The sequence below is a fragment of the Pleurodeles waltl genome, chromosome 2_2 (assembly GCF_031143425.1).
Source record: "Pleurodeles waltl isolate 20211129_DDA chromosome 2_2, aPleWal1.hap1.20221129, whole genome shotgun sequence".
Lineage (NCBI taxonomy): Eukaryota > Metazoa > Chordata > Amphibia > Caudata > Salamandridae > Pleurodeles > Pleurodeles waltl.
In genome coordinates this window covers 782,771,729-782,797,418 of record NC_090439.1, presented here as the reverse complement: position 1 = coordinate 782,797,418, position 25,690 = coordinate 782,771,729, and the positions used below count along the sequence as shown (strand labels likewise).

Genomic DNA, 25,690 nt, shown 5'->3' with positions numbered 1-25,690 from the left:
GGGAAGCTGCACATAAGGGGTGAATAGAACCCTCAAGAAGTGGTGAAGAATATACATATTCTAGAAATTAAGGCTGTGTGTCTGGCATGAAAAGCTTTCCACAAACATATTTTGGGTAAGCTGATGAAAATACAGACATGATTACGGTAATGTTCTACTTAAAAAACAAGGTGGAACAAGATCATTTACACTATCCAAACTAGTACAGTGATATGGAGGTAGTCTGTACAAACAAAGATAAAATTAATAGTAATACATCTACTAAGCAGCATTGAGACAGACAGAGTAAATAGACATGACAGAACCTCACACAGATGGGAGTTCAACCTAGAGTTGGTGCAAATAATCTTCCACACCACACATCGATTTTATCATCAATATACGAAAACTTAAAATGCTAAAACTTCACATCCAAGTACCCACACCAAATGTCCCAGGGGAATATTATGGCAATAAATTATTCATGGTCGTTTGCATAGGCCTTTCCATGAATTCCATTGACACCTCTAGTGATAAACACGTATAGATAGACAACCATGAAAAGATACTAATGGCCCCACTGTGGGCAAGACCAGCATTGTTCTCAGACGTGGTAGAGATGGTGCAGAAAGAGAATTAAAGATACCTCAACAACAGAATCTACTTGCTATGTAGGGAGGACAAGTATGCCACCCCAAACTAGCCAGCCCCGCTTTAGAATCTTAGCTCCTAACTAGGTACCTCGAGTTTGGACACCTACAACTAAACCTACCCCTGAGATACATGGATATACTTGGGAAGAATAAGAATCCACCAACACGAAAATGTTATACAGCTAAATGGAACAAACTCATCCATTGGTGTAAGAGAGAGTAAATTACACACAGTAGGACAAGGGACATCACTGTTGTTACATACCGAATACATCTGTTAGATGGAAAACTAACCTACAGAGCCATTAAAGTACATGTAGCAGCTATACGAGCATACATGAATGGGGACTGTAGGGAATATTTTCTTTACCACATCATTAATCATAATGTTCCTACAAGGGATCAAGCGAATTACTCCAGACAAGCTCAGCACCCGGTACGGTGTGGAACCTGATGCTGGTGGTAATACAACTTATGAAGACACCATTTGAGGCCATGCACATGACAGGACCCACATTTCTGTCAATGAAGACAGCCTTTCTCATTGCCACTATTTCACTGTGAAAAGTCAGTGAGTTACAAGCTGTTACACTACAGGAACCATGCTTACAAATACACAGAGAGGGTGGTCATGTGGAGGGTCCCGCAAGTCCTACCAAAAGTCATTTTGCAATTCCGTGTTAACTAGGTGATATATCTGCCGGCTTTCTTCCAACAACCGGAGATTAAAAAGTTCAAAGAGCCCTAAAAACAGTAGTAGTGCTGAGATGTATTACTTACAGAAAACAAAACAGCACAGAATAGGGATTTCTATTGTGTCTTTCACGTGTGCTAACAAGGGAGTACTAATCACAAAGGGCACCATTGCATGATGGATAGTGGACTACATGGGCATGCGCGTGACCTCATGGCAAATGAATATAGCCACTAAATGGTTGACAACGCTGACTGGGGAAAAACCCGCATTAGCAAAAGTCGATAGGTCTCACCTTTGGGACCTAATGGTCTTGCCACTGCAGGGAGCAACACTCACGGTAAGGGGCATGGAATGACAGAGGACAGGGCTGGGGAAAGCAACATGGGGTGCGGGTGGGAAAAGCAACACACAGTCAATGGGGAGGGTAGCAAACGGGAAGAGAACGTCGAGCAAGGGGGGGAAAAAGCTACTGATTAAGAGAGAGCAATATGCATCTGGTGGGGCGAGAATCACAGGGCATAGAAAGCAACACAGGAGGGAAGAAGCATATGGGGTGAGCATATCCCGGTGGGGGATTATGGGAGCAGCATAACAGTGAGAGAGATCAGCAAAACAAGCGTGGCAGAGGGGGGAGAAGTACACGAGGGAGAGCGCTGGAAAACTTACATTCTTGTGGATTACAAAAGAAAAAAAATCAAATAGCACCTGAAAAAGGAGCAGTGAAAGGGCACAAGTTATGTGTCCATTTCCCATGGGAGAGACAAACACATGAAAAGGAAGTAAGGCCCACTTATGGTTACTAGTACTAAGCAAGCACATGAGTGACAATAAAGCCAACCAATGGTAAGTAGCGGGCAGGCTCAAAGTCAACTGTAAGCTAACTATAGGTCTTTTTGCTTATGCTGTCTGGCAGGCAAGAGAAAATTCAGGACCACACCACTAAATGGCAGAATAATGCACAGCATGTGAATTCAGAAAAGTCTTTAAACTTCTTAACTATTACTACTACAGTTAAAGTTTTCATTCTGTTAGCAAGCACCCCCTTGCACCTAGCCTCACGTATAATTTGCCCCACCTTGCAATGAACAAAAAAAGGAATAAAAAGCGGTAGATCAACAGTTACTGGATAGATGGCCTGTCAATAAACACCTGCAGTTATGTTGTCTAAAGGAAATGAGCCATGGTGAGATGAAGTGCCCAGGATCACACTGCTTTCATAGGGCACAGAAGCCACGATTAGATCATAGGCCTCTCATTTTACAATCAGCAACGTGGCCAATGGAGCGCATCTCCTCTGAAAGCCCAGTGTTTCATGTTACATTTTACTGAACCATGCTTTTGCATAAAGTTTCCAAAGTTGGCCTATTTCAACTAACTCTTCCGGAAAGCAAACTTCTTCTGCCTTTGCCAGCCTTGCTCGCATTCTTTTCGCACATTTCTTGTGCTGTGGGTGAGCTCCGATGGCGCACGCTGCTCGGAGAGAAGTATTTGTACACAGGTGCACGCTGGCATGTGGCAGGGATAGGAGAGAAGCCCTTTTCACATGGGTATCGGGTTTAGGCAAACGCCCTTCTTGTACCCACACAACAGCTGATGGCATGTCCAGCGCTAGTGGTCTCTGCAGCATTCCCATCACACGTGGGAACCAGCACTCTGAATGTCATCTTTCAATGCTTTTGCTTTTTAAAAGCGCGTTAAAGCGTAAAGGAAACTCACAAACAGCTGCATCAGTTTAATGAAATGTGAATGTGCGCGTGTGTGTACATATTTTTCACTCAGTACAGATATTGCACAGTTTATTTATTTTTGGGTTACAAAGTACTTAAAAAACAAGTTACACATGATCTTCACCACTTAGCACACAAATGACATACTTTCTATCATAGTCTGCCATAGCGCAAACTCCACAGGAAGCTGTGGGAGTGATGTACAAAAACACATTGCAAATTCAAAGGGAGCAGTAATAGATATGCACCAACTCCGTTCAAAACAGTTGTCTCTTCAAATTGGTATCCACTCCGATATTTAGAAAATAAAGTTTTGCGTCTGACATCCACCGGAGATAGTAAGGATACCGACCTCCACGGGAAGCTGAATAAGTTGCACAAAAGAACCGTTCGTGTTTTTTTTTTGTTCTTCAAACGTTGGTATTTACCGCTTTACTTAACACATTTTTCGTCCACCCTGAAAGCTTTACCCTCTCGGGAAGTGTGAAGGAGGTCCATGTGGGACGCCTGTATAAAATGATCATGCATACTACCTGTATAAAATGATCATGCATACTTCATATTCAGGCGAGCCGTTCTTCCAAAATTGGAATAATGACGTCTGAGCCACGTGTTGACCGTTAACCTGGTTGCATGGACAACCGACTTTGAAGGACAGCTCGATTGCAGATTGCTGACTCCATCTTTGAGTGCATGGCCTACTTTAAAAAAAAAAAAAAATGAAATAGCATACCACTGCCCAAACAGCTTTCAGAACGGTTCTGCCCGATGCCCATATTGGTGCTACCCACTTCCACCACAAGCGCCGCCTACTGCCCGGGAGGTGTGGGTGCAGCTATTTGTCTGCTCAGAATGTTACCCCGGGCATTATGAGTCCACCTCCTGAAACCCAAGGGGCTCGGGCTAGGCTAATAGGAAAGGAACCTTACACCGAGTACAACATAGCGAGAGTAGAGTCCGAACAAAGACTGCTAAAAGACATATATCCTACTGTGGTAACAGCGCTCTGTTTTTGGGAATGCACTTTTCATTTTCTATCAGCACAGATTTTACCTGCTGAGTTATAACCCCCTGCCTTACCTTGCAGTGGCCATGCAATACAGCGCACAAAGGGATATATAAACCCCCTCAATTCTTCTGAGGCTGCAGATACTACCAGCTCTTGTAGCCCCCTTCCTGAGAATTAGAGAATTGGCCATCTTGGGGAACGCTATCACGCTTACATCTTGTAAGGTAGTGATAGGGTTTCTGCTGGTGTTCTTGCCCCACGATGATATCAATCATGGTTGGCACAGAACAACTCTCCACGCAGGCATAGAAGAAGGAAGGATGGAGTAGAAGAGGCCAGAGCCCTAACAGGGAAGCTTGGGCCTTTTGTAGGAGGTAGAAGGAAGGAGAAGAAACTATGCAGATGGAGAAACCAGACCCAAATATACGGCCTAGCAGGTTCAAGAAGGGATTAGCGGGTAGCAAGGCTGTAGGGTGAAACACCTCAACCATCGTACACAAATTCAAGCAAGCTTTGTTCAGAGAAAGTACGAAGCAGAGACTACAGAAAGGAAGCCTTCACCTTCAGTGGACAGCTCTGTTGCTAAAAACAGTACCAGCTACTCTTGACATAGGTTGAATTGGGCAACTTCACTGGCTACTTCCTTAGCAAATCAGCAGAGTTCCTTCATGCAAGCAGAAGTGCAAATTAAAATGTTGCTGGTAAGAGTATTTGCTGTTGCTGTCCTTGGAGGTATGGCTCTAGCTTCATACAAGGTAGTTTCACCTGGGAAGCTGTAGATAGACTGAGGTGGGTTAGGGTGTCCTGGCGACATGCAAGTGTCCTGCTTGGCACCCTGTTTCATCTCCGTGGGAGTGGCGCAAGAGATGTGTGGTCTCCCTCAGCCACAATCAGCTACTACTTCGTTGTAAACGGCACGGATGTTTCGTCATGACACTTGTTCAAAAGGGAATGCTGTGTAGGAGAGAAATGTCGTGGTGTGCTTCAATTGTGTGTCATCATTTTGCAGCCACTGTTTTACTATGCAAATCAACCTATGAGCCAATAGATCTGTTAGTAAAATAAGGAATCAGAGGGGATCGCAGAATTACCTTCCTAATTATTATTCATTAGACGGGTTGCAACTTGCAACACACTGGAATTGACTTCAATGGATAGGATGGTGTCCTGCAAGGGAAAGCAGGACATCATCTCTGTTGTTGTATTTCTAAATGGAAAACTTTTTGTATGCTGCCCTATTTCCTGTAAGGACTGGGGTGATTTAAAAATGTTTTTCATATTGACAGTTTTCAGTGGACCTCTCACTGCCTAATCTTCCTGAATTTGCCATCCTGATTTCCAAGGATCATTTAACACTCCAGCCTGAGAGCTGACAACTGATAAGTGGTGTGGAAACCAAATTACAGTTGCGAACCATTGATGTATATTTTACCGATTCGCATTTCGGAAGGAACATCAGAAACAACCTGTACAAATCCCATGGCACGTAGGTAGAAATAATCCTTTATTTTAGTAATATTCAGGAATTAGTAACACGATAAGACCTCCAGCATAAGCTCCTCATCCTCCAGCTTCCAACTCCTTCTCTCCCATCATTCCAGAATCCCCACTCTACGTAGATTCTGAATCTAAATCCAAGGATCATTACATCATTACTACACAACCCCCTTTGAAATCGCTAAGCAATAATTATTTATAAATCTGTTTTGCAACATCGAAAAAACTTTTCGGGGTTGCAAAATGGATTTGTGTTATAATTTATCCTCTGATGTTTATGCGTGTAAATTGCTTCAGTTGGCAACGTAATAAAAAATGATTCAGCCTGTAATTTAGACATTTAGAGGGTTTGTGACCTCTACATTAAGTGTCTTGGGCCCCAAGAAAACCCATCATTTTCATGCCATAGTCTGTTCCACAGTAAGCACCCCCATGCAAGATCCACTATGTGTGGGAAGACTTTGCAATATAATAAAGTATTTCCCCTTTCAGACTGAATTTCTGGTACGCAGAAATTTTGTGGTATCTCGGGCTGAGGGATTGAACCACAAAATAATACACAAAAATACAGAAACATACATTTGTCAGAGAAATACACAAATTAATAAAATGTTTTATTTAATTCACAATAACAAAATTTAATGTTTTAATATTATTGGGGAGTTTGGAGGTTTTTATCATTTCAGTTGAGGCTTCCCACTGTCCCACAAATTAATCCGAGGGTACCAAGTTAATTTTTAGTCTCCAACTATAAATTCCTTCACATTTACAGAATGTTTTAAAATTTTGCTCCTTTAAATACATTATTGATTTGTTAATGTATTTTTGATTTTCTAAGCAGTCTGGGGGAGGAGAGGCTGAATCTGCTTGACGGACCTCCAGAGGTCCCTGGACCACAGGTTAAGAACCACTGTCCTAGTCAGTTCCATAGTAAGCACTTCATGCAAAATCCACAATGTTTGGGAAGACTGCAGTATAATAAAGTATATCCCCTTTTAGGCCCAACATTACTGTTAAGCAGAAATGTAGTGGTATCTTGGGTGGAGGGATGACTCCCCTTATGCCTTGGAGAGGACGGAGGAGCAACATGGGATGGAGATCAAATCTTTGGTTCCTGTATTTGTCCTAATGCGATGCCAGATTTTAATTAAAACTCTCTCTCTCTCTCTCTCTCTCACTGATCCTGTACTACCTGCGACACTCACACCCTTATTCGGCTTCATCCTCTTGCCTCTTATGTCAATGGCCACACCTCACTAGGTCCATATGCTACCATGGAAACTGACAAGGACCTTTCAGAGCCTCCTTCTTGGAAAATCCCTCTGCCTGTGCACTTGACAAAATGTCTTATGGGAAAAGATCGCATCCTTCCATTTTTCTTTTAATATTTTTGCCATGTGACTTCTATGACCGAGAGAGATTGTGTGGTAATATATTAGGTCCGATAGGTTGTATTTCTGTTTTCCTCAGCATGCACCTTTAGAGCAAGTCTCCTTTACCCTAAACCTATAGTTTCCACTCGATGGTGCTCCATCCCAGTGAGTTCTGGTTAGGCGTTAATAAGGACACATTTAATTGTGAGGCATTTTCACAGACCGTTGACTTTAACAGCTGCCTACAATACGTATTAATGTAATGCTGTAACCCTAAATTCTGTTAGTGATCAAATGTACAAACGTAGAGGTTAGTAATGAGTGACAGCCTTAGAGTTTTCTTTCTGTGACATTCTGTTCTGTTTACAATTAACTTGAATTTTGTTTCTCTTTCTTATCCATTGTCTTGAGTCACTCAGCTACCACCAATGGACCTTAAGATGCTGCATCATTTCTGTCTGTGAATAAGCTGCGTCTGTGCTTGGTGTAAGCTTGGATGTATCGTGCTTGGACCTTACCTTGTGTCACCCACCACTGTGCAGTGACTTTTTCACAGTAATGTTAGACTGAAGTGTGCATCTCTTCGTGCAACCCACTCAAGACTGTCTCTAAGCCTGTATCTGCAATCTCCTGTTCATTGTGGAGCAGGAAAAACATTGGCCTCATTTCTCCTGATAAGCTTGAATAGAACAGTCCCAATTACAGCAAGGGATATTGTCCTGCACATCTGTGCGCCCCCGCTCCCCTATAGTGAACTACCTCCTATAAGGGAGACTCAAACAGGGGCCTGTGGCTCAGCTATTGAAAATGTGGGTATATTTGTGAAAGGGATCTTCTTTGAGCTCAAGCTACCTTACCCATGCAATGTCAGTACAAACTGTCAGGATTAACATCTTCCTAGGGTTCATGTGTACCACGACGTAGTGGTGTTTGTGTGCAGAATTGTCTCTTCCAGTGGCATAACTTAAAATGATGCCCCCCTCCAGAATGTGACGTGTGCCTCCAGTCTCAGATATCTCACCGATATTCATTACCCTCCCTTTCCCGCCCCCATGATGCAGGGGACTTTGTTTACACCCCTGCGTCATCTGCCAGCATCCATCTTGTGTGGCCATACCCTTCATTTGTTCGGTTTCTTCTCTTGGGTAGATCCATAATAGAGAGAGTTGGGTATTTTCTGCCTCCATTTACAAGTGAGTTCTCAAATGGACCCCACCTAATGTTTCGTATTGTACTTCCACCATCTTGTATAGCACATACTCTGTAAATCACACTGCTAGTCCACAGTCGTATCCAGTACCTGAAGTTAAATAGAAATGAAGTGCAGCTGGGATTGGCGGGAAGGCCCAGGCTCCAAGTGAGGTCCCTGTGGGATCAGCCACCAGGCTGGGCTGCATGCTTTGTTCTCATCTGGCCTCCCCTCAGGAAGCGTGTGAACAGCTGGAGCAGGCTCTTCTGTCTGACCCTGGGTGTCTGGGAGCCGCAGTGCAACAGTTATAGACTGTGTGGCTGGCAGCATTCCTCTGCCTTCCCATGACCCCGCCGTGAGTTACAAAATGGTGGCCCTGAGAGTCCTCGGTTCCAGTGACTCCAGAGGTTGAGAACTAATGAAAAGCCACAGAGCATTCAAGTGTCTGTTTTTTTTTTACTATTATTTAAAAAAAAGAAACTTTTGGTTCCGTTCTGGACTTTAGGGAAAAATCTAGCTTTTCGTTTATGCAGCGTGCTAATCGGGCGTTCCCTGTTTTTTACTCTCTCCATCGCTATTTCTTCCATATTTTTCTCCGGCTGCTCAGAAAGTAGCTATCTGTGTAGCTGGCGCAGTGGCACCAGGGCTCAAGAGTGTGCACCCCAATTATGGTAGTGTCATTGTCTACTACGGCAATATGTGTTTTTTGTGACCAAAACGACTTTTTGCTTTTATTTCAATGTTTATTTCTAATCTTGTTGAGGGTCTGATAAAAAAAATGGTTTACAAGCATTGAGAAAGCCAGAAGACACCGCCAACGCAGACAGCTTGGCATTGCCAGTGCTTGTTTTCTTGCGTGCATAGACACACTTAGCTTCCCTTAGGGCCCGGGGCATGCTTGACAAGCCACTGCGGCCTTCTGCCGACTTTGAAACCCAGTAAGGCAGGGGTGTCCAACCTTTTCTGTTGTGAGAGCTACTTATGTTCAAACAAAATCATATTGAGCTAAAATTTTGAGTGTGGTAATAGTGACCTTCTGAGACAAGGTTAGGTTAGTGAGCACCTCATGAAAAATGACTAGCAGTGATTACTTCAGTGCATCAAGCAAGACTGCCAGCAGTAGTGTGAAAATTGCTTTATTAATTTGGAATACATTTACAGTGTAATTCATGCCTGTGCTATCTGTGGCACCAAAGTAATCATTTTAGTAATGTCTCCCAAACCCTCTTGATTTATCAGTCAAATATCAGCTTTAAATATATTTCTAAAATCCAGCCCTTTGGCTTCGAGCATTAACTAAGCCTATGGGTTCAGGAAATACACATTTGTGTCTTGAACACACGCTTTTCAGCTTTTGATTAATTCCAGCAAGAAAACGCCTCTAAATGATGAAGCTGGGCTGCGCATAGGAGAGCTACTTACAGGCAGCTGGAGAGCTACCATTTACTCACGAGCTACTCACCGTAGAGGCCTGCAGTAAAGGAAGCTGGGCCAGCTGCCTTCTCCCAGGCTGAGGCTGTGACTTTCAAGGTAACACCCGGAGATGACGCGCCATTACCAAGGGCACGGTGCTCCACTCCCTGATTTTAGTTTATCAGCCTGATGCATTCTGGGAGTTGTGAGGACAGGGGCCATGGCTGTAGCTTTGCATCCTTGGTGACATTGAGCGATCCTGCACCTTATTTAAAGGACTTGAACCGAATTCTTTGGAAACCTCCCCAGGCGCTGCTACGGGGTCTGGTTAACACTGAGGCTTGTCAATGGTTCGCACAGCGCCTATCACTGGCACGGGGCCTCTTAGCACGTATCCTGTGGCGCCTAACTCGAACCTTTAACATTACAATTTATGAAAATGTTGCCCAAAATATAAACCCTGCAAGAAAAAACTTTACTTCAGAGATCATTCTAGTTGCAGAGTGTACTTTCTCTATGAGAATTGACGCATTGTGTTGTATGTTTTACTACCGACCGTCAGCTGTTCTGTTATAGCTCCTCGAATACCCTTCGTGTTCAAACAGTCGCATCGGATTACTATTCGGCCTGGACTCGGGCGGGGTCACCGAGGGCCATTAACCGAGCACAGTGAGGCTGTAAGTGCAAGTTTGCAAGATATCTGGAATCAGTAATGCGAGCAGGCGACTGTGGTGCTGGTAATTCGTTGGTGTTGTCGGAAGGCCAGTGTCACTCTGCTGCGGTGGGGTTTTACCAATCCGAGAGGCACCTGTTTGACCTGGAGGACACCTTGATGGGTACAGAGTGAAGGCAAACTTGGTTAGTATAGTCCGGCCAATGTATTAGGCCGAACGCACCCATCTGATGACATAATCTCTCGTTTAGATGGTTCTCCCTCAAGTAGCGCGAGATTAACATATTTTCCGAGATTAAAAGAATCAGCAATATTGAACTCTGGTCATCCCCTGAAGACACATGCACGAGTTTCCCAGAACACAACTTTCCCAATATTTCGGACCACCTTTAAGAGGAGAGGCATCGCTGCCCGTAATAGGTTCCCCGCAGCAGCCAGGGAGTCAACGTGTCATTCTGGGAGGAGCCTCTCCAGATGGCATCACTGTTGCGCTACTCGTTGCAAATTAGCATTTACTGTTGCTTGCCAGGCCCACAAATTATTTGGGAATAGTCTCGGCATCCTTCATTGGTTCTCTGCCACTGGACAGCAAATGACATTTAGAAAACCCCAAGTTTTCGTCTGCTCTCCGAAGGCAAATTGTTTCAGTCTGACAGAGCTGATCTGCAAAAAAACATACCCAGAAGATTTCCAAATTCTCAATAAATCACTGTTTCCCCATTTATAAGTTTGTCAATGAATAATCTGTTAGAAAGCGCCTAGCACCACCTTTAGAAGTGCCGCACAAGTGACTTTACTCGTCACTCACTGATAAATCCTCACTGATGCCAGACAACTCACGGCTGCATTAATATAGTGCACATCTCGGAGTCTCTGGTTATCTTTTGATGGCCTTGCAGCTAAGTAGGCTTCGTAATAGAGCATTATCAGAGGGCTATCAGTTGCATTGGAACATTAAACTGTGTGATTCCAGATTAATTCTCTTGTACGTCCTGAGTCGCTCCTTGTCCAACCTTCTGGTACCCGACTGCCTTTCTGAGGAGCAGACAAGGGCTCCTTGACGCTCCTCAGTTCACAGCTTTGTGCCTCCAGTACCGCACGCGATACCCTCCATCCCATCGCTCGTGTGGGCGCACAGCACACCCTTGCTAGTTCTCGTTTTCTAGCTAGTCACAGTGGGACAGGCTCTTGTGCCGGTTTTGTGTGCGGTGGTGTGTGTAACCACCTCAGTGAGATTTCCCCCGAAAGGGTCAGGTGTGTACGGGTAGCAGCGCTGTGCCCGCCAAAGCCCCGTTTGCCCCTGCAGCTCGGCAAAGAACCACTGCAAGGAGGGGGCAAAGGGTTCACCACTTCCCCGAAAGGGACCCCGGTTGGTGCTTCCAATGTACATATGTTAGTATTATTTTTTAAAGCAGCGCATACTGCAGAAACAGTTGTCATATCTTGTCCCAGTGCTGTCCACTGGAAGTGTTCTGTGGCTGTCATTGCAGAAGTGAGTAGCCATACAAGTATTTTATCAGATCATAGCCATTCTTCGCTAGTGTGCAGGTTCTTTTAAAGGAGCGTAGCATAAAGCAGTACTCATCTGCTTTCAGGGTGATGGTTTGCTTGCTTAGATTTAATGTCAGGGTGATAGTGGGTCACGTACAGTTACTGCTTATTCTTTTATCTACGCTTGTCACAGAATATTCGTGTGTGGGGGTAATCTCCCTCTGCTGGATAACAGTACCGTTTGGTATTTTGTTGCTCTGTAGTTTCGCTCGACAGGTCCTTCTAGTGTATCTTTTTATAAGATTTTGAAGTGGCCGTTGATCAATGCTGGGTTTACGTGATCTACGCCAGTTTCTTCTATTCTAGAAGTGCAAGAAGCTGACTGTGGCCCATTTGTTATCAGGGATTCACACCAAGGCTTTTAGTGGCCTTTTTGTGGACCGCTCTGGGGACAACAAGGACTCCGCAGAATTCCCATCTCCTTAAATTCCCCAGACCTAGTGCTCAGTTTGAAGCGGCGGTGTTTTTTTTGGGGGGGCGGGTGTCGGAGGAGGGGGTAAAGAGGAGTGAGGTGTAATGGAGACTACGCGGCCTCGGCGTGCTGCACGGAGGCATGCGGCGTCACCGGCCACGGGCTTCAGAGAGAAACTTTGGCCCCGGCACTTAATCTTTTACAAATTAAGCACGTCCAAATCCCACCTTCGGCATCGGTAATATCAGGAGCAGAAATATTACTGACTTAGTTGTATTAGAGTCTTCGAGAGTAAGAAGTGATTAAACACTTATTTATTTTATCTCGTGACATGTTTGTGAAACACGCACAACCTCACCCTCCCCGCTATTTCTCGTCCCTCAGCAGACTTGTTCACAGTAAGAAACTTTAGAACGTGCTCAAAGCGCGAATACTTGCGTTCACTAGTATGTTAGTAAAGCGCTAAGCGCTGCTATTGGAACGCGAGGCCGCCGGCGCTGCCTGGTTCCACGCCGGAAGAGAGGCTTCCCTGCCACCCCGGGCAGCCTCTCCGCACCGCGGCGTCTCTCCTGACAGGACACGATCCGCAGCGCCCTGCCGGAGTAACGGGCCCTGACAGCTTTCGACGTGCCTCGCCCCGCCGGAGTAACGGGCCCTGACAGCTTTCGACGTGCCCTGCCTCCCTCTGGTGTCATTTGTCAGGTCTCAGCATTTCACTCCGCGAAGATACAAAAGTTACCGAGGGCCTGCTCAACACTGACTAACATAGTGATTAAGAATATTGCACGGGGCACGTGCGGTGACCTTTCCTTTGTTAGGAATTAACCATTACGATGAGGTCTCAGCAGATAAGTCATGTTTTTATAAAAATATAGTTTGGCCGCTAAAATATGTAGATATCTGTTTATTTGGGTAGGTCTCAAATTCTGGTAGATATTGCCCTTCATCAGTCAGCATCTCCCTTGCCTTTCTCGGGTGTCCACCTTTTCACTCTCTAATGCGCCTCTTTCATGGCAGAACCTTGCTAGGCGCAACCTATCTAAAAGAATTGGATGGAACCCCCTGATTACCGAAATTACTGCAAGAGGTAAACGCACTTCTCCTGGTGGTGCCTCCCACAGACAGATCTGTATTCTATTAAAAGGGAACATCAGTTGCTGCCTGCCAAAGGTGGTAGCCCTACAATGACAGTGTCTCCCTTTGCAACCTTTGTTCACGCTAAATAAACACTAAATAACTTAATAAAGACACATGGTAGTAACTGGAGCACATTGTCAGGTGAACGATATTGCCCATTAGAGTATGGAAAATACTTATCAGCGGTGGACTCCTGTCTACTAGTACCGCCATTATAATAGACTATGGTAGTGTATATTACTAAAATTCAGATGATTTTTTAGATGGTCTGAACCAGGGCCGCAGCCAGTACTGTTTACCCCTGCCTAAATGCTGGTGTAGGTTGGGGCCTGTAAAGGCAGAGGAAAACAGTTATTTGATGAGGATTCTCGTCGGTGCTTCTGTAATTCACCCTTTAGTCTTTGCCCAGCGGTGGGTTTTTACAGCTGCTGTATGTCTTAGCTGCTAAAAGGTATGGAACGATGCACCAATATTTTTACCACCTAGTGGACTTGTACTCTTGTCACAGCATGAAGTTACAGCTTTCTGTCTTTTTTCCAGGATAAAACAAGAGATTCTGTTCTGTGGTTTCTTCAGATTCTCTTTCCTAAACTCTCGTACTCCCAGTTTGACAATAATCTAATTTTTATGCAGTGAGATTTGATTACCTTTTCCATTGTCACTATTAAGGAAATGTTTTTTCAGAAGGCTGCATCTGTCTTCTCCAGCAGACTGTAGAGAAGTTTCCTGAGAAGGTTCGTCAGGGGTTGCACACAACTCTGCTGTGATTATGCACTCAAAGGTGGGAGACAGTTTAGAAGATCACTTAATAAATTGCTTCATTATATTCATCAGACCGTCGCGGTCTCGTTTGTTTAAAGTGTGCGACCCTTAGTGTTGACAAAAACCATTCCTCGGCACGAAAATTGCTGCTGTACAACGCCCCTCCCACTGCCTGGAGGAAACCAATTTGCCAGACCAGGGTAGACATTTCTTAAGTAATTCTCTGAGGACACTGTGGTTTTGTCCCATGCTGCATGTAACAGTCTCACCATGAATGATATATATATATATATATGTATTTCAAAGCCTTAGATGGAGAGAAATGTCTTTTTAAAGGCTGGGAATTGTCTCTGGAACGGGCTCGCAGATGTGAAGCATGTCGCTGGAAGCCATGTCTGAAGCCTAGGGGGAAGGGAGTCTTTAACACTGTTGTGTTTTTGTCCTGTCTAGGAAAGAAGCTCTCTTTTTATGTCTCAGATTGGGAATCGCAGACGTAATATGGTGTTTCATGGGGAAGAGTCCATACGACAGAGCATGCTTGAATTAATCTCAGCCACTGACAATCACTCTGGTCTGCTGTCCATCCAGTGTTTTCTCATTTGTGCCATTATAAATGGGGACCAACGATATGCAAATCAGAATTGACCGTGCACTAAAAGGATTGTCCTAACCGAACAGCTAGACCGCATGCCTCTGAGTAGGCACATAAGCAACTCCAGCCCTGCGGCCTTATCACTGCAGCTTGAGTCAATTGGCACAGCGAGCTCTGGCCCATGCCCCGTCAATCTGGGAACGAACGCCTAATGATTTAGTTAAAAAATAAAAAGTGAGAGATGGAATGCTTGAATTATTCACAGCCATCTGTAATGCCTCCGAACGTCATTAAAGAAGACCATTGTTTTTAGGTTGTCTGTGCTATTGCAGAGAAGCCTAGCAGGGGCAGCTCTTTGTAGTTGAGCAGAATAAATGTGGGTTTGCGTATGGTTGGTCCCCGTCTTCATCAAAACTGTGAACAAAAAAAACAATGGCCCTGAAGGCTATCCAGTGGCTGCAATTAATCCAAGTTTTCCACTTGTGACTTTTAAATTTCTTCAGTGAGATGCCGTAAGTGCAATAAGTATGGCCAGATGTGGATCACGTACTCCCTGTGCCACAGGACTCAAGCTGCACCTCACTTATGAGGATCAACAAAGTTGAAATTGGTCTAGGGTTGCTTGTGATCCTATTCAGAGAGTAACCTGGCCTTAGAGTTCTGGCTGGATTGTTGGTATTGAACTGGGACCAAGGCCTTGCTAACTGTTGGCCCCAATCTGTATTGGCTCAGCAAACAAAAAAATGATGGACTGGAATGTGATTCAGAGTGATAGCCAGTGGCTGATCTAAATTCATGTGTTCCACCCGCCACTTCTTTTGTCTCATGGAAAAGAGCGTACACCGTGAGAGAGGAGGTGTGTGGGAGAGTTTAAGTGGTACATTGTGCTATACGTGTCCAGAAGAGGGAATTGTTTAGTCATAGGTGGTAACAGTATTCATTTTCCCTTATAAACTCACCCTTTTGCATATGTAGACCTTACTAGAAGTTACAGTAGCTTCTTTGAAGCTTGCAATTAATTCTGTGATCAGACCCAAGCTACTTCCTTAAAGGTCTTAAAAAACTAATCAACATAAAGGCACTACACGGGTTCATAACCAAAGATTAACCATACCTGTACTGCTTAATACCATGGTTGCAGTATTAAAAAGCTTAAGCGCTTGCTACACGTTGATATATGTATCCGAGGCTCGGAGCGGATATCTCAGATTTTCTGTTTGTAATCAAGAACTATAGAAGATAAAGATGGCTTCAAGAAAATCCACATTTCACGATAGTGCTACATGAGTAGTCTTGACACCGCCCGGGGAGATATTTTATGCTGTGACATTTAATGTCTGCATGCTGTTTCTTTAGAACACCACGTGTGGCGGTAGAGGGCCAAGGATGGGGAGATTACATTGTGCAGGCATTAGTGCTGAAGTCATTACCCACATAAAGGGGCAGGATATTGACACACAGTCTCAGAGGTGCGGTGGGGACTCGACATTTGGTAAACACGGTAAAGCACTGTGGATGATCATGGATCCAGGTAGGTAGTGGGTATGACCTTCACAAGGCAGATACACTGTCATTGAAACACTAATAAATAGAAGTCTGTCCCACTACACCACGCCTGGCCACTACTGTAAGATAAACCACTTCTGTGCGTCTTTGTGCACTTTGATGAGCTGCCATAACTTTGCACCTTTTAATGATCTATATTGAATGTAACATTATTTTGGCCACCTCTCCAAATGTAAATTATGAAAAATTATCCGTTTTGCCTCAGAGAGGCCTTGAAAAGGATGTGACTTGCTGGGTCTGAAATGCGCTGTGTCTATGGGTTGCATTCCTTTTTGCAAGACTCTTTGCCTTATTTTACATTTGGTAGAGCGGGGAATGCCTCAAAAAGTGATAGCTATCCAGTCTGCCGTATTTTGAGTGGCATTTGTCATTAGTACACTGGTAATATGACAGACAGGACATCTGCTGCTTTGTGCTGAAATCCTGCATCCATTCAACTCTTAACAAAGCCATAGGTCTTTTGACACACTGAGGGCCTGATTCGTAAAGGTAGACGTTTGGTCTAAGTTTACACCAAAAGTCTAACTTTACTATTTCTCGGTATTCCCAAAGGTAAGTTGAGGGTAGTATCTTTACATCTGCACTTGAGGTGGAATCTCCACTCTCGAGGCGAAATCTCCGCACTCTGGACGGAGGTCTATCCCGAGTGCAGAGAGTCCACTCCAGGTGCAGAGATTCCACTCCTGGTGCGGAGTGGAACCTCCACAATCGGGGCGAAGATTCCGCCCCTAGTGCGGACATAAAGATACTACTCATAACTTACCTTTGTGAAAACCAAAAGTCGTAAACTTAAACTTTTGGTCTAAGTTTACTTTTGTGAATCAGGCCCTCATTTCTTTAAATAGAAATGTTGTGATATATATGATTCAGCTTGAAATACCAATCTATAATTTCTACAAAGGTGTCCCACTGAATTTCTGATGCAACCTTTTACTCAAATGGACTTGATTCTGAGATGCACATCTTTTTGTTTTTATTACTATGCTTTGGAGAGGCCTCCATGTCTTATTTATTGGTCAGACGTTAGCCAAGACGTCTTGATTTAAAAAAATATATATAATGTACTTACTGATAGGGGCTTTCAGTGAGCCCTCTTCAACCATTTGTCTCTTGTGTCATTAACAATTTGATTTTCCTCCGGCCACAGCATACAGGAGGGGGCACCTGTTCAGCCCTTTTCAGTCATTGGATAACGTCATGTGACTGATAACATTCTGCCCTTACCCAAGGATCACATCCATACAGAAAGTAGCTCTGATAAGTTTCAGGGGCTACTATGGCAGTGTATGCTTTTTGAGACCAGAAAAATATTTTACTTTTGGCCATTATTGTTTTTTAGGCTTTACGAGGGCCAGATAGCTTCCCAAACAATAATGTTTTGTACAACCATGGCAAAACATATAAATACTATCAAAGCCAAAAGGCTTACAGCCTGTATATATCCATTGGCTTTGCCAAATCTTGTTTCATCTACACCAGGTTAGAAGGATCTTGTATTGGAGAAAGAATGTGTGGCCTATGGGCAGGTGTGGCATATTAGTTATTTAAAAACCAGTGTTTAATTTTCCTAGGGCTCAAAAGTTTGCTTAGTATCCTGCAGCCGGCACTAGCGAAGGACAGGGTGTTATAGTATTTATTCTGCTTGGTGCCTCTTTAATCCACCACCAGACACTCCTTGCCTCTTTATCTCACTCTTGCATGTTTTTTACACCCCTCATTCCTCCTTCGTCACTGTTTTCTCTTCTTTCTCTTCCTTCTTTCCACTTTTTGGGTCTGTCTTTCTCTTGCTCTGGATGAAAGCCTGTCGAGGAAAAATAAGTGCCAGTTTTCAGAAATGAGTGCCGCTAGGCCCCACCTTCAACCACTGGCTCAAATTAAGCAACGTAAAAAAGTACCGGCTACGGATCCTCCTGCTTCCAACACCGTGAACTGTCCTGCTGACCATCTGTATTCCTACTTGAGCCTCCCCTCTATTGTGTTTATGCAATCATGTTTCATGAGTTAATGGTTTTACTTTTGCATTTGACATTGTCGACGAATGCACTCTTTGCTCCCCAAAATTCAAAGTAAGGATGTACTCTTGAAAACATGACCCAGTGTGTTTTTCTGAGCCAGCTTTGTGCTTATGAGAGTGCTAAATGTGGAGAACAGGTTTATAGGTTGTGCTTTCAAGCCCGCTTATTTGCACTTGGATACTCGTGGATTGAAAGCAACACAACCATTAGGTGTTGGAAGAACAGGAATTTAAGTAGTGAGATTTTTTTCTTAAGATGAAAAAGTTAAATCTCTGCCTCTCCAAAATAAAGGGCATAAAATGTCACTGCTCGCTATCCAAGCCCCCCTTGTTTGGACGCTGTGTTTTACTTCTAGGATTTTTAGATGTTTCTGTTGAATGCAACTTTTGACACCACTTGGGTTTTGAAAGAGCAGAAAGACTTTAAAGCACTTGCATTATACCTACATTTTTTGGGTACTTTCATCTTCTTTAGCAGCTTCTCCAATTTTGAAAAAATCTAAATACCTACTTTGTCTCGAGATCCTACCTGAAGCTCATGCCTTGAAGACAGGATAGCCAGGGCTGTTGGGCGGATTAATGCTCGGTGCCGTCGTATAATGACGGGTGTTATGTGAGATTACCAGGCCTGCAGCAGCCTTTCATTTGGCCTTCCTTCTAAACTTGGCTAATGGGGGCTTCTGGGCGCAGTGTTCATATTTCCGCTTTCCCTACCCCGTCCATTGATCTCCACGCCTGACGTCCTCTCGCTTTGGGGAACATCTGTCAGGGAGGACAATGCTTGGAGGCACCTCACCTGACAGTCGTGTCAGGCTCTGGCGGATCATAGTTTTCAGGATTGCTCTAGGAGCAGGTGTGGGGTGACTGCGGCAAACTTTCTTTAATGATTGGATTAAGGGCGATTAAAGTATCTTTGACTTGTGTTCACATTACCAAAGCAGTAGTTTGGGTTTGTAATTGCCTGTCCCTTTAGAAATCCGCTGCCCTGAAGCTGTCTAAAAAAGTACATGCTCGTGTACCAATATCCTACTGCTCTCTTCCGCCAAGGAAGAGGCGAGACTATAAAATTAAGGCTTTCAGCAACAGATGAACACAAGCCAGAATTTAAGAGGTTCAGAAACACAACAGCACCAAATAAATGCTGCTTAAATGTAGATTAATTACTTTAATTTGCACATTTACACCTAGGATGCTTGAGGCTCCGTCAAATGACACCAATACTAAGTGTATTGTTATCAGTTTCATAACATCTGTCTTTGTGGAGATAGACATCTAAGTTAATTGACTAAAAGCATAAAAGGGCTCTTGCAGGAAGGATACCCTGCCATCTTATTGAGAGCATATGTTTGCTGCTAAATGTTAAGCCAGTAACCCTACAATTAGGGCACTGCAACCTAGGACTGGGCCTCTGAAATGAAGCTAATCATGCAAACTCACTAGGCTTTATCAATCACAGCAACATCTCTTGCTCGATCCTCCTCTCCCAGCTGCCTCGTAGCAACTCTAGCCCGGGTGAGGGCGAAAAATCAAACCGTACTTCCCTGAAGCAGACTTTAGAAACCCTAGGATAGCACAGGTCCACTCAGGCTGAATTGATGGTGTCATCAATATTCTCCTGATTCTATGAGGAATAGCCTGCATGCCACTTACGAAGCTCTTCAAGACCTACAGAATTATGACCACGTAATCGCAACCTCAAAGGATCATCGCTGTTTACTCTAAAAGCCTTCATCCCCTTCACAACCTGCAGCATCACCTGCAAGGCAGCAACAACCAGCACTTGACCCGTCTGAGTGTGCCAAAGCAACACTCAAAGCCACAATATTACCAGGCTAAGTCCAGCAGTGCAAAAAGAAACACGTGCTGAGAACAAACCTTTACAGGTTATAAAGCATGTCACTGTAACAACGTTCCACCAAATACTGGTCTGGACTTCTCCAGTTTAGAAAGGTGCTTAAAATAAGGAACATCCATCACAAATTTGATAAAGAACCTCGGGATCTTATGGGATCCTCTACAAAATTCACTCCAGAATCATTTTTTTACTTGCATTTTAGGTCAGCACTAGCAGTTTTAGGCTTTTCACAGAAGAAATGTTACCTCCGCCTCCCAAGCTATGGCTTCAAGTTTCAAACATATTCGGCTCAGAGTAATAGCTCATAATGTGAACATGACTCTACAGAGCTCTTACCGTGCTCAATCTCTAGTAGATTAGCTAGTAATTTCCTCTGTGCCTAAAGCTGGTATGAGTTAGTGTTTATGGAGCCAGAATTTGTTTTACATTTAAAACCTGGGCTGCTAATAAGCACAAACCTCTCATAGAAGGTATTCAAGGGATTAGATGTTGTCAATAGATTCAAAAAAGCCTCCCATGTTGAGATTGTAACACCAGATCCAAAGCCATCAAATACAAATATTTATCTTAGTTTAGCCATCCAGTTATTTATTTGGAAAAGATCAGTGAGAGATCTTTGGGTTGGCACACTCCTGCAGAGATCTTTGTGCTCACCTGGAATTCACCTGTGCCAACGTTGGCAACTCAGCTGAGCTTTTCATACTTTGAAGGTACACCGCACAAGCTCAACATCGAAAACATCTGCTATTGTGTGTTCAGAATAAACCCATACAGCACTAAATATGTATCTGCTGATTGGTATTTTATTTTTCATTTGTGATTCCAGTGTCTCTGTTAAAGGGGGTGTCATAAAAGTTAGAAGCCGCTGAGCAAAAGTTGGGCTGACACATCCAAATAAAGATTTGTAGGTAATTTGGGATTGAAATCCCTAGAGGGGGGTCTATGGTAGGGCAGCAGCAACTATAGCACGATGGTCTTTGTAAAGTTAAGAGAAAGTGTGTAGAGAAATTTGAAAACCAGCAACTGTGCATTCTTTTGATCTAGAAGTGGGTGTAGGGTGCACTGAGCCCTGCTTAGTGGTTACATTATTTGTAAGACGTGGATACCCTGATCATTGCAACACTAAAGTGTGCTTGATCTCGATGTGTGGCAGTTTTTCAGGTACACATCGACCTACATTTTGGGTACATTTTCAACTTTAGTGGAGTTTTAGGAGAATTCCGGAAGTACTGCTGGGAAGGTGGCAGGGCAGCAGATTTCCAAGAGTACTCACTAGGGTAGCCATCTGTACCTTAGATATTTGCATTTCTACATGTAAAAATTTTACACCAAAGCACATTTGCTAACCTTTTCCTACATTTTTGAATTGTGTTTACTCCTTCCCCGGACCGGTGTAAATCTTATTTCAGGATGGAAATCTCCTGCACATTTTTTGGTGTATACCCACAAACATGAGTGTTTGTGCCTGCTCATTGTTTTTTTGCAGGTGGCCGCTCCATGTAATGGCAACATAGCTGGCCTTGAGAGGAAATTTGCTTGAATGGAAATTCTGCCACATTTGCAGACTTTTGGTGTGACAAACTGCATTTACCGAGTGCAAGTTAACCCCACTCTTACGGATAATTAACTCAAAATGTATCTTGAAATGGAGATGTTTTTATGCTTTAGTGAAATTTAGACGTGCAAATGCCCATGTGAATCTGGACAATGTATTTTAGTCCTTAAGTGCAATCCACATGTACGCCTGAAGGCCCTTTGTTTCGCCCCCTCTGTCGTTACAAGTGCATTTATTTTGTGTACATAAGCAGGGTTATTTAATACTTTTCAGTTATTTGAAACCGGTGAAGACCAATAATTTGAATTAATTAATTTTGTAGTTTTGTCAACCGAAGGTATATTTGGGCCTGGGAGCTGACGAAATGAACACTTTCTGCTGACATCTGAGTGCGATCTGAAGATTGTGCATTCGAATCTCAGCAAGGCAGACTCAGCTGTTCATCCTTCTGAAACTGATAAAAGGAGTACCCGTGTTGATTCAGCAGTATTTTAAAAAAAAAAAAAAAATACTTTATGTGAAGCTGTGCTGGCGAGAGCAATATTTCAGTAAGCAATATGACTAGGTTAGGTGGAATAATTGCTAGAGAGGCACCTCTATTGTTATTAGTGCTGGTGCTCCTAGCATGGTGTCGCTGTCACCAAGTATCTGTGGATGGGCGATTTGTACCTGTTTCAAAAACCCATTGCCTGCTGCTTTTCCCAACAAGGAAGGGGGGGGGGATATTTTGCATAAAGCCAGATAACCCATTCCAGTTCGACCACTTTTGATTTTCACAGTTCATTTCGTGCAGTATACATTGGCGTTTGTCATCCTGGAAAGATGATGTGCCTAAGAAGTATAGTTGAGTAATAGCAGCACCTGCCCTTTCCACATGGGCACTGCCGTGTACACCAAGCCTTAGCGCAGGAAGCTGTTGAGCCCAGAGCCTCGTTCAGCCTGCACCTTGTTTTGTATACTAAGGGCCATCACCCAAGAATAAGTTCTCACCTGTAAATGTGTGTCCATCCGTCCATTTCATCACATCTCTTCTCCTTTGTTCTCAGGAAGTACCAGAAAGGGACCAGAGTTCGGCTGCGACTGGTGGATCTGGAGCTGGCCTCCAGGTTTTTGGGGGCAAGCACGGATACAACGCTGCTGGAGGCTAGCGCCACGCTGATGGGACTCCTGGAAACCAGGGAAGGAAGGCCGAAGGAGTGACACCAGGAAGACAAATGTCTGCTCTGGCTTCTATGCGCCTGCGCGTTTTTGGAGATAGTTAAAAATGTTCTGATGGTGTATGCCTAAAGAAAACTTGAATTTTGAATAAACAAACATTGCCACCTCTGACTGTTGGTTAGAAGTACAATAAAATAAATATGTATGCTTGCCTTTTCAAAAACACATACTTGTCAACATCACTGCTCTTTTAAATCTTGCCTAATAAACCATTTCCATGTTGTGACAAGACAACAGATTAGGAAGAAAAGGCGACATTGAAGAGCAGCGGATTATGGGGGCACCACATTCCTTCTTGCCCCAGAATCAAGGGGCAACCAAAGGTGTGGGTATGCAAATATCCACTTATCTTAAATAAATGACAGTTATCCTGTGTAAATGGCATTGGCACTCATTACTTAAACCCATGGGCACTTTTTCTTCGGTGAAAAAGTTTGCTGACTTATCGTAAGTAAGTAAACTCAAGACGTGTCAGTATTTGAGTCCGATGACATTGAGACCCTGATTCTTGCTTGGGAATCTTTCAGTGGGAAAGAGTCATTTTTTGCTGGATTTAATTATATACTAAGAAGTGTTAAAACTACACAGCCAAAAATAAAGATGGATAAAAATGACCTAAAAATACTGATTTTGAATACAGTTGCCACCATCTGAAATCTCAAACTCAAAAAATATAAATACGAGTATGTACCTTATTTTTTTGAAAACCTTAGTATTAAGGCATCATACGCTTGTCTGGATTTCCAAAAGGTAAAAAAAGTTTTTATAGTCTATACCAAAATAATTTGCCCTCCGGTCCTGAAGAGTGGCAAGGGTGTCAGGGGCCCTAATATAAACAAATTGTGCCCCTCATTGTCTAGTAAAAGAGCCATAATTGAGCTGCAGTTGGCCACTCACACACCTGAAGGAAACAGCCATAATTGAGCTGCAGTGGTAGCTTCACAAGCCCGGAGTAAAGAGGTATAATTGAGCTGCTCTGGGATCCTCACACCCCAGGGGCCCTCTTACACAGAGGATGCACTTTTACTGTTTGCGCCACTGTGCACCTTTAAATAGGTGCGCTGTATTACAGTAAATGCGCTTCACCAGGGCAGATGCAAACTCCTGCTGCCTCCCTGGGAGCAGCTGATTCAGGTGACATATAGAGCTGCTGCTTCAAAGCCGCTCCGTATTTCACTTAGCAGGCGGGTGCAGTGAGTCACTGCACCTATCTGCAAGGGGATGCCTGGGGGGGGGGGGGTGGATCCAAAGCACCCCTTTTCTTCCATCCAGTGGGCTGCCATCAGGGAGTGCACTGACAGTGCGCCTCCTTTTTATGCGCGCTTTCAGTGCACCTCCTGACTGCTTCTTTGCCTTTGCGCCTGCCTCCATAATATGGAAAGGAAACTAGTATAGTGTAGTATAGAAACGAAATTAGTTTAGTTTAATAGATTTATAAAGCGCATGGCTACCCGAAGGCCTCCCAGCGCTGAAAGAAAAGGACGGAGGAACCATAGTGGAAATTTTATGATGGAAAAAGTAGAGTCTTCAATTTACCTAAAAAAGAGAGTTCGGAATTGTCCATTCGGAATGCCAGGGGGAGGGATTTCCACAGGTTAGCTGCTCTAAATGCGAAGGACCTACCTCCCCATCTTGCTTTCGTAACACAACAGGTGTTAATTAGAGCAGTAGATGAGAATCTAAGGGATCTCTGGGGAGTGTAAGGTGTAATCATTCGCTTGATAAGAGAGGACCCCTATCATGAAGAGCCTGATGCACCATACACATAGCTTTAAAATTGATCCTTTGCTGGATAGGAAGCCAGTGAAGGGATGCCAAGGCTGCCTTGGCCGATGCAGTTCTAGGGATTGCCATGAGTAGCTGGGCTGCCGCGTTCTGCACTATCTGCAGTCTACTTAATATGCAGATGGGAGAGCTCAGAAACAGAACATTCCCATAGTCGAAGTGAGATAAGTCTTGTGGCGGGAAAGGGGAGAAGTTTGAAGATTTTTCTAAGCATTCTTAAAAAATTGAAGCAAGAAGCTGCCAATTTTTGTGCATGCTGTTTTATCGATAGACTGGAGTCGAGCCATACTCCTAGGCTTTTTATAGTTTCCTTGTTGGGGGGGGGGAGGGTTTATCCTATTAGCATGTGGCCACACCCTCATAAACATTAGGGAGCGCCCTCTTAAGAAAGCGCTGGTGCTACATGTGCGCTATCTGAATTACAGAAGGGGACGCCTAAGTGTCTGCAGCCCCCTCTGTAAAACAAAGTGTCCCGGGAGCACACAAAGGGGGTGCACATGCCTGTTGTGTCCCTGGGGCACTTTCTGTAATACGGCCCCAAGGGTGAAAAGCCTTAAAAAGCAAGCAGTAGGCACCATACACCTGGAATGCAAGTGCCATATTTGAGGTGCAATAGGCCCCTCACAGATCTGGAATAAGAGCCATAGCTTAGGTGCATTGGCCCCTCACACACCTGAGGCAGAACACCATAACTGATCTGCTGTGGGCCTCTCCAGGGTGCAATGGCCATGACAAAGCTGCAGCAGGCACCTCAAACTTCTGAAATACATGCCTTAGTAGATTTGCAGTGGCCCATCACACATCTTGGGTGGCAGACCCATAACTGAGCTACAGTGGGTCCCTCACACATCTGGGCCCTGGTGCAGCTGCACTGATGCTAATTATGCCCCTGGAGCAGTCCTCAATTTAAGTGGCCCAGTCTTTCTGAGTTTGTGCCCGTGCTCTGAACTGAACACTTTATAACAGTGGTTCTCAACCTTTTGACTTCCGTGGACACCCGTTGATTCATTGTTAGAATCTGAGAACTCCCCAC

The 25,690-nt window shown here is 44.0% G+C and overlaps 1 protein-coding gene across 1 annotated transcript in view; it reads left to right on the top strand.

Annotated features, from left to right (window-relative positions):
- The window catches only part of MRPS28 (mitochondrial ribosomal protein S28), a 302,889-nt gene extending 279,906 nt beyond the window's left edge, over window positions 1-22,983 (top strand). Inside the window, exon 3 of the mRNA XM_069220404.1 lies at window positions 22,701-22,983. Coding sequence (XP_069076505.1) covers window positions 22,701-22,854 — 154 coding nt within the window. The 3' untranslated portion in view covers window positions 22,855-22,983. The remainder of the gene's footprint in view (window positions 1-22,700) is intronic.
- Window positions 22,984-25,690: the final 2,707 nt, after the last annotated feature.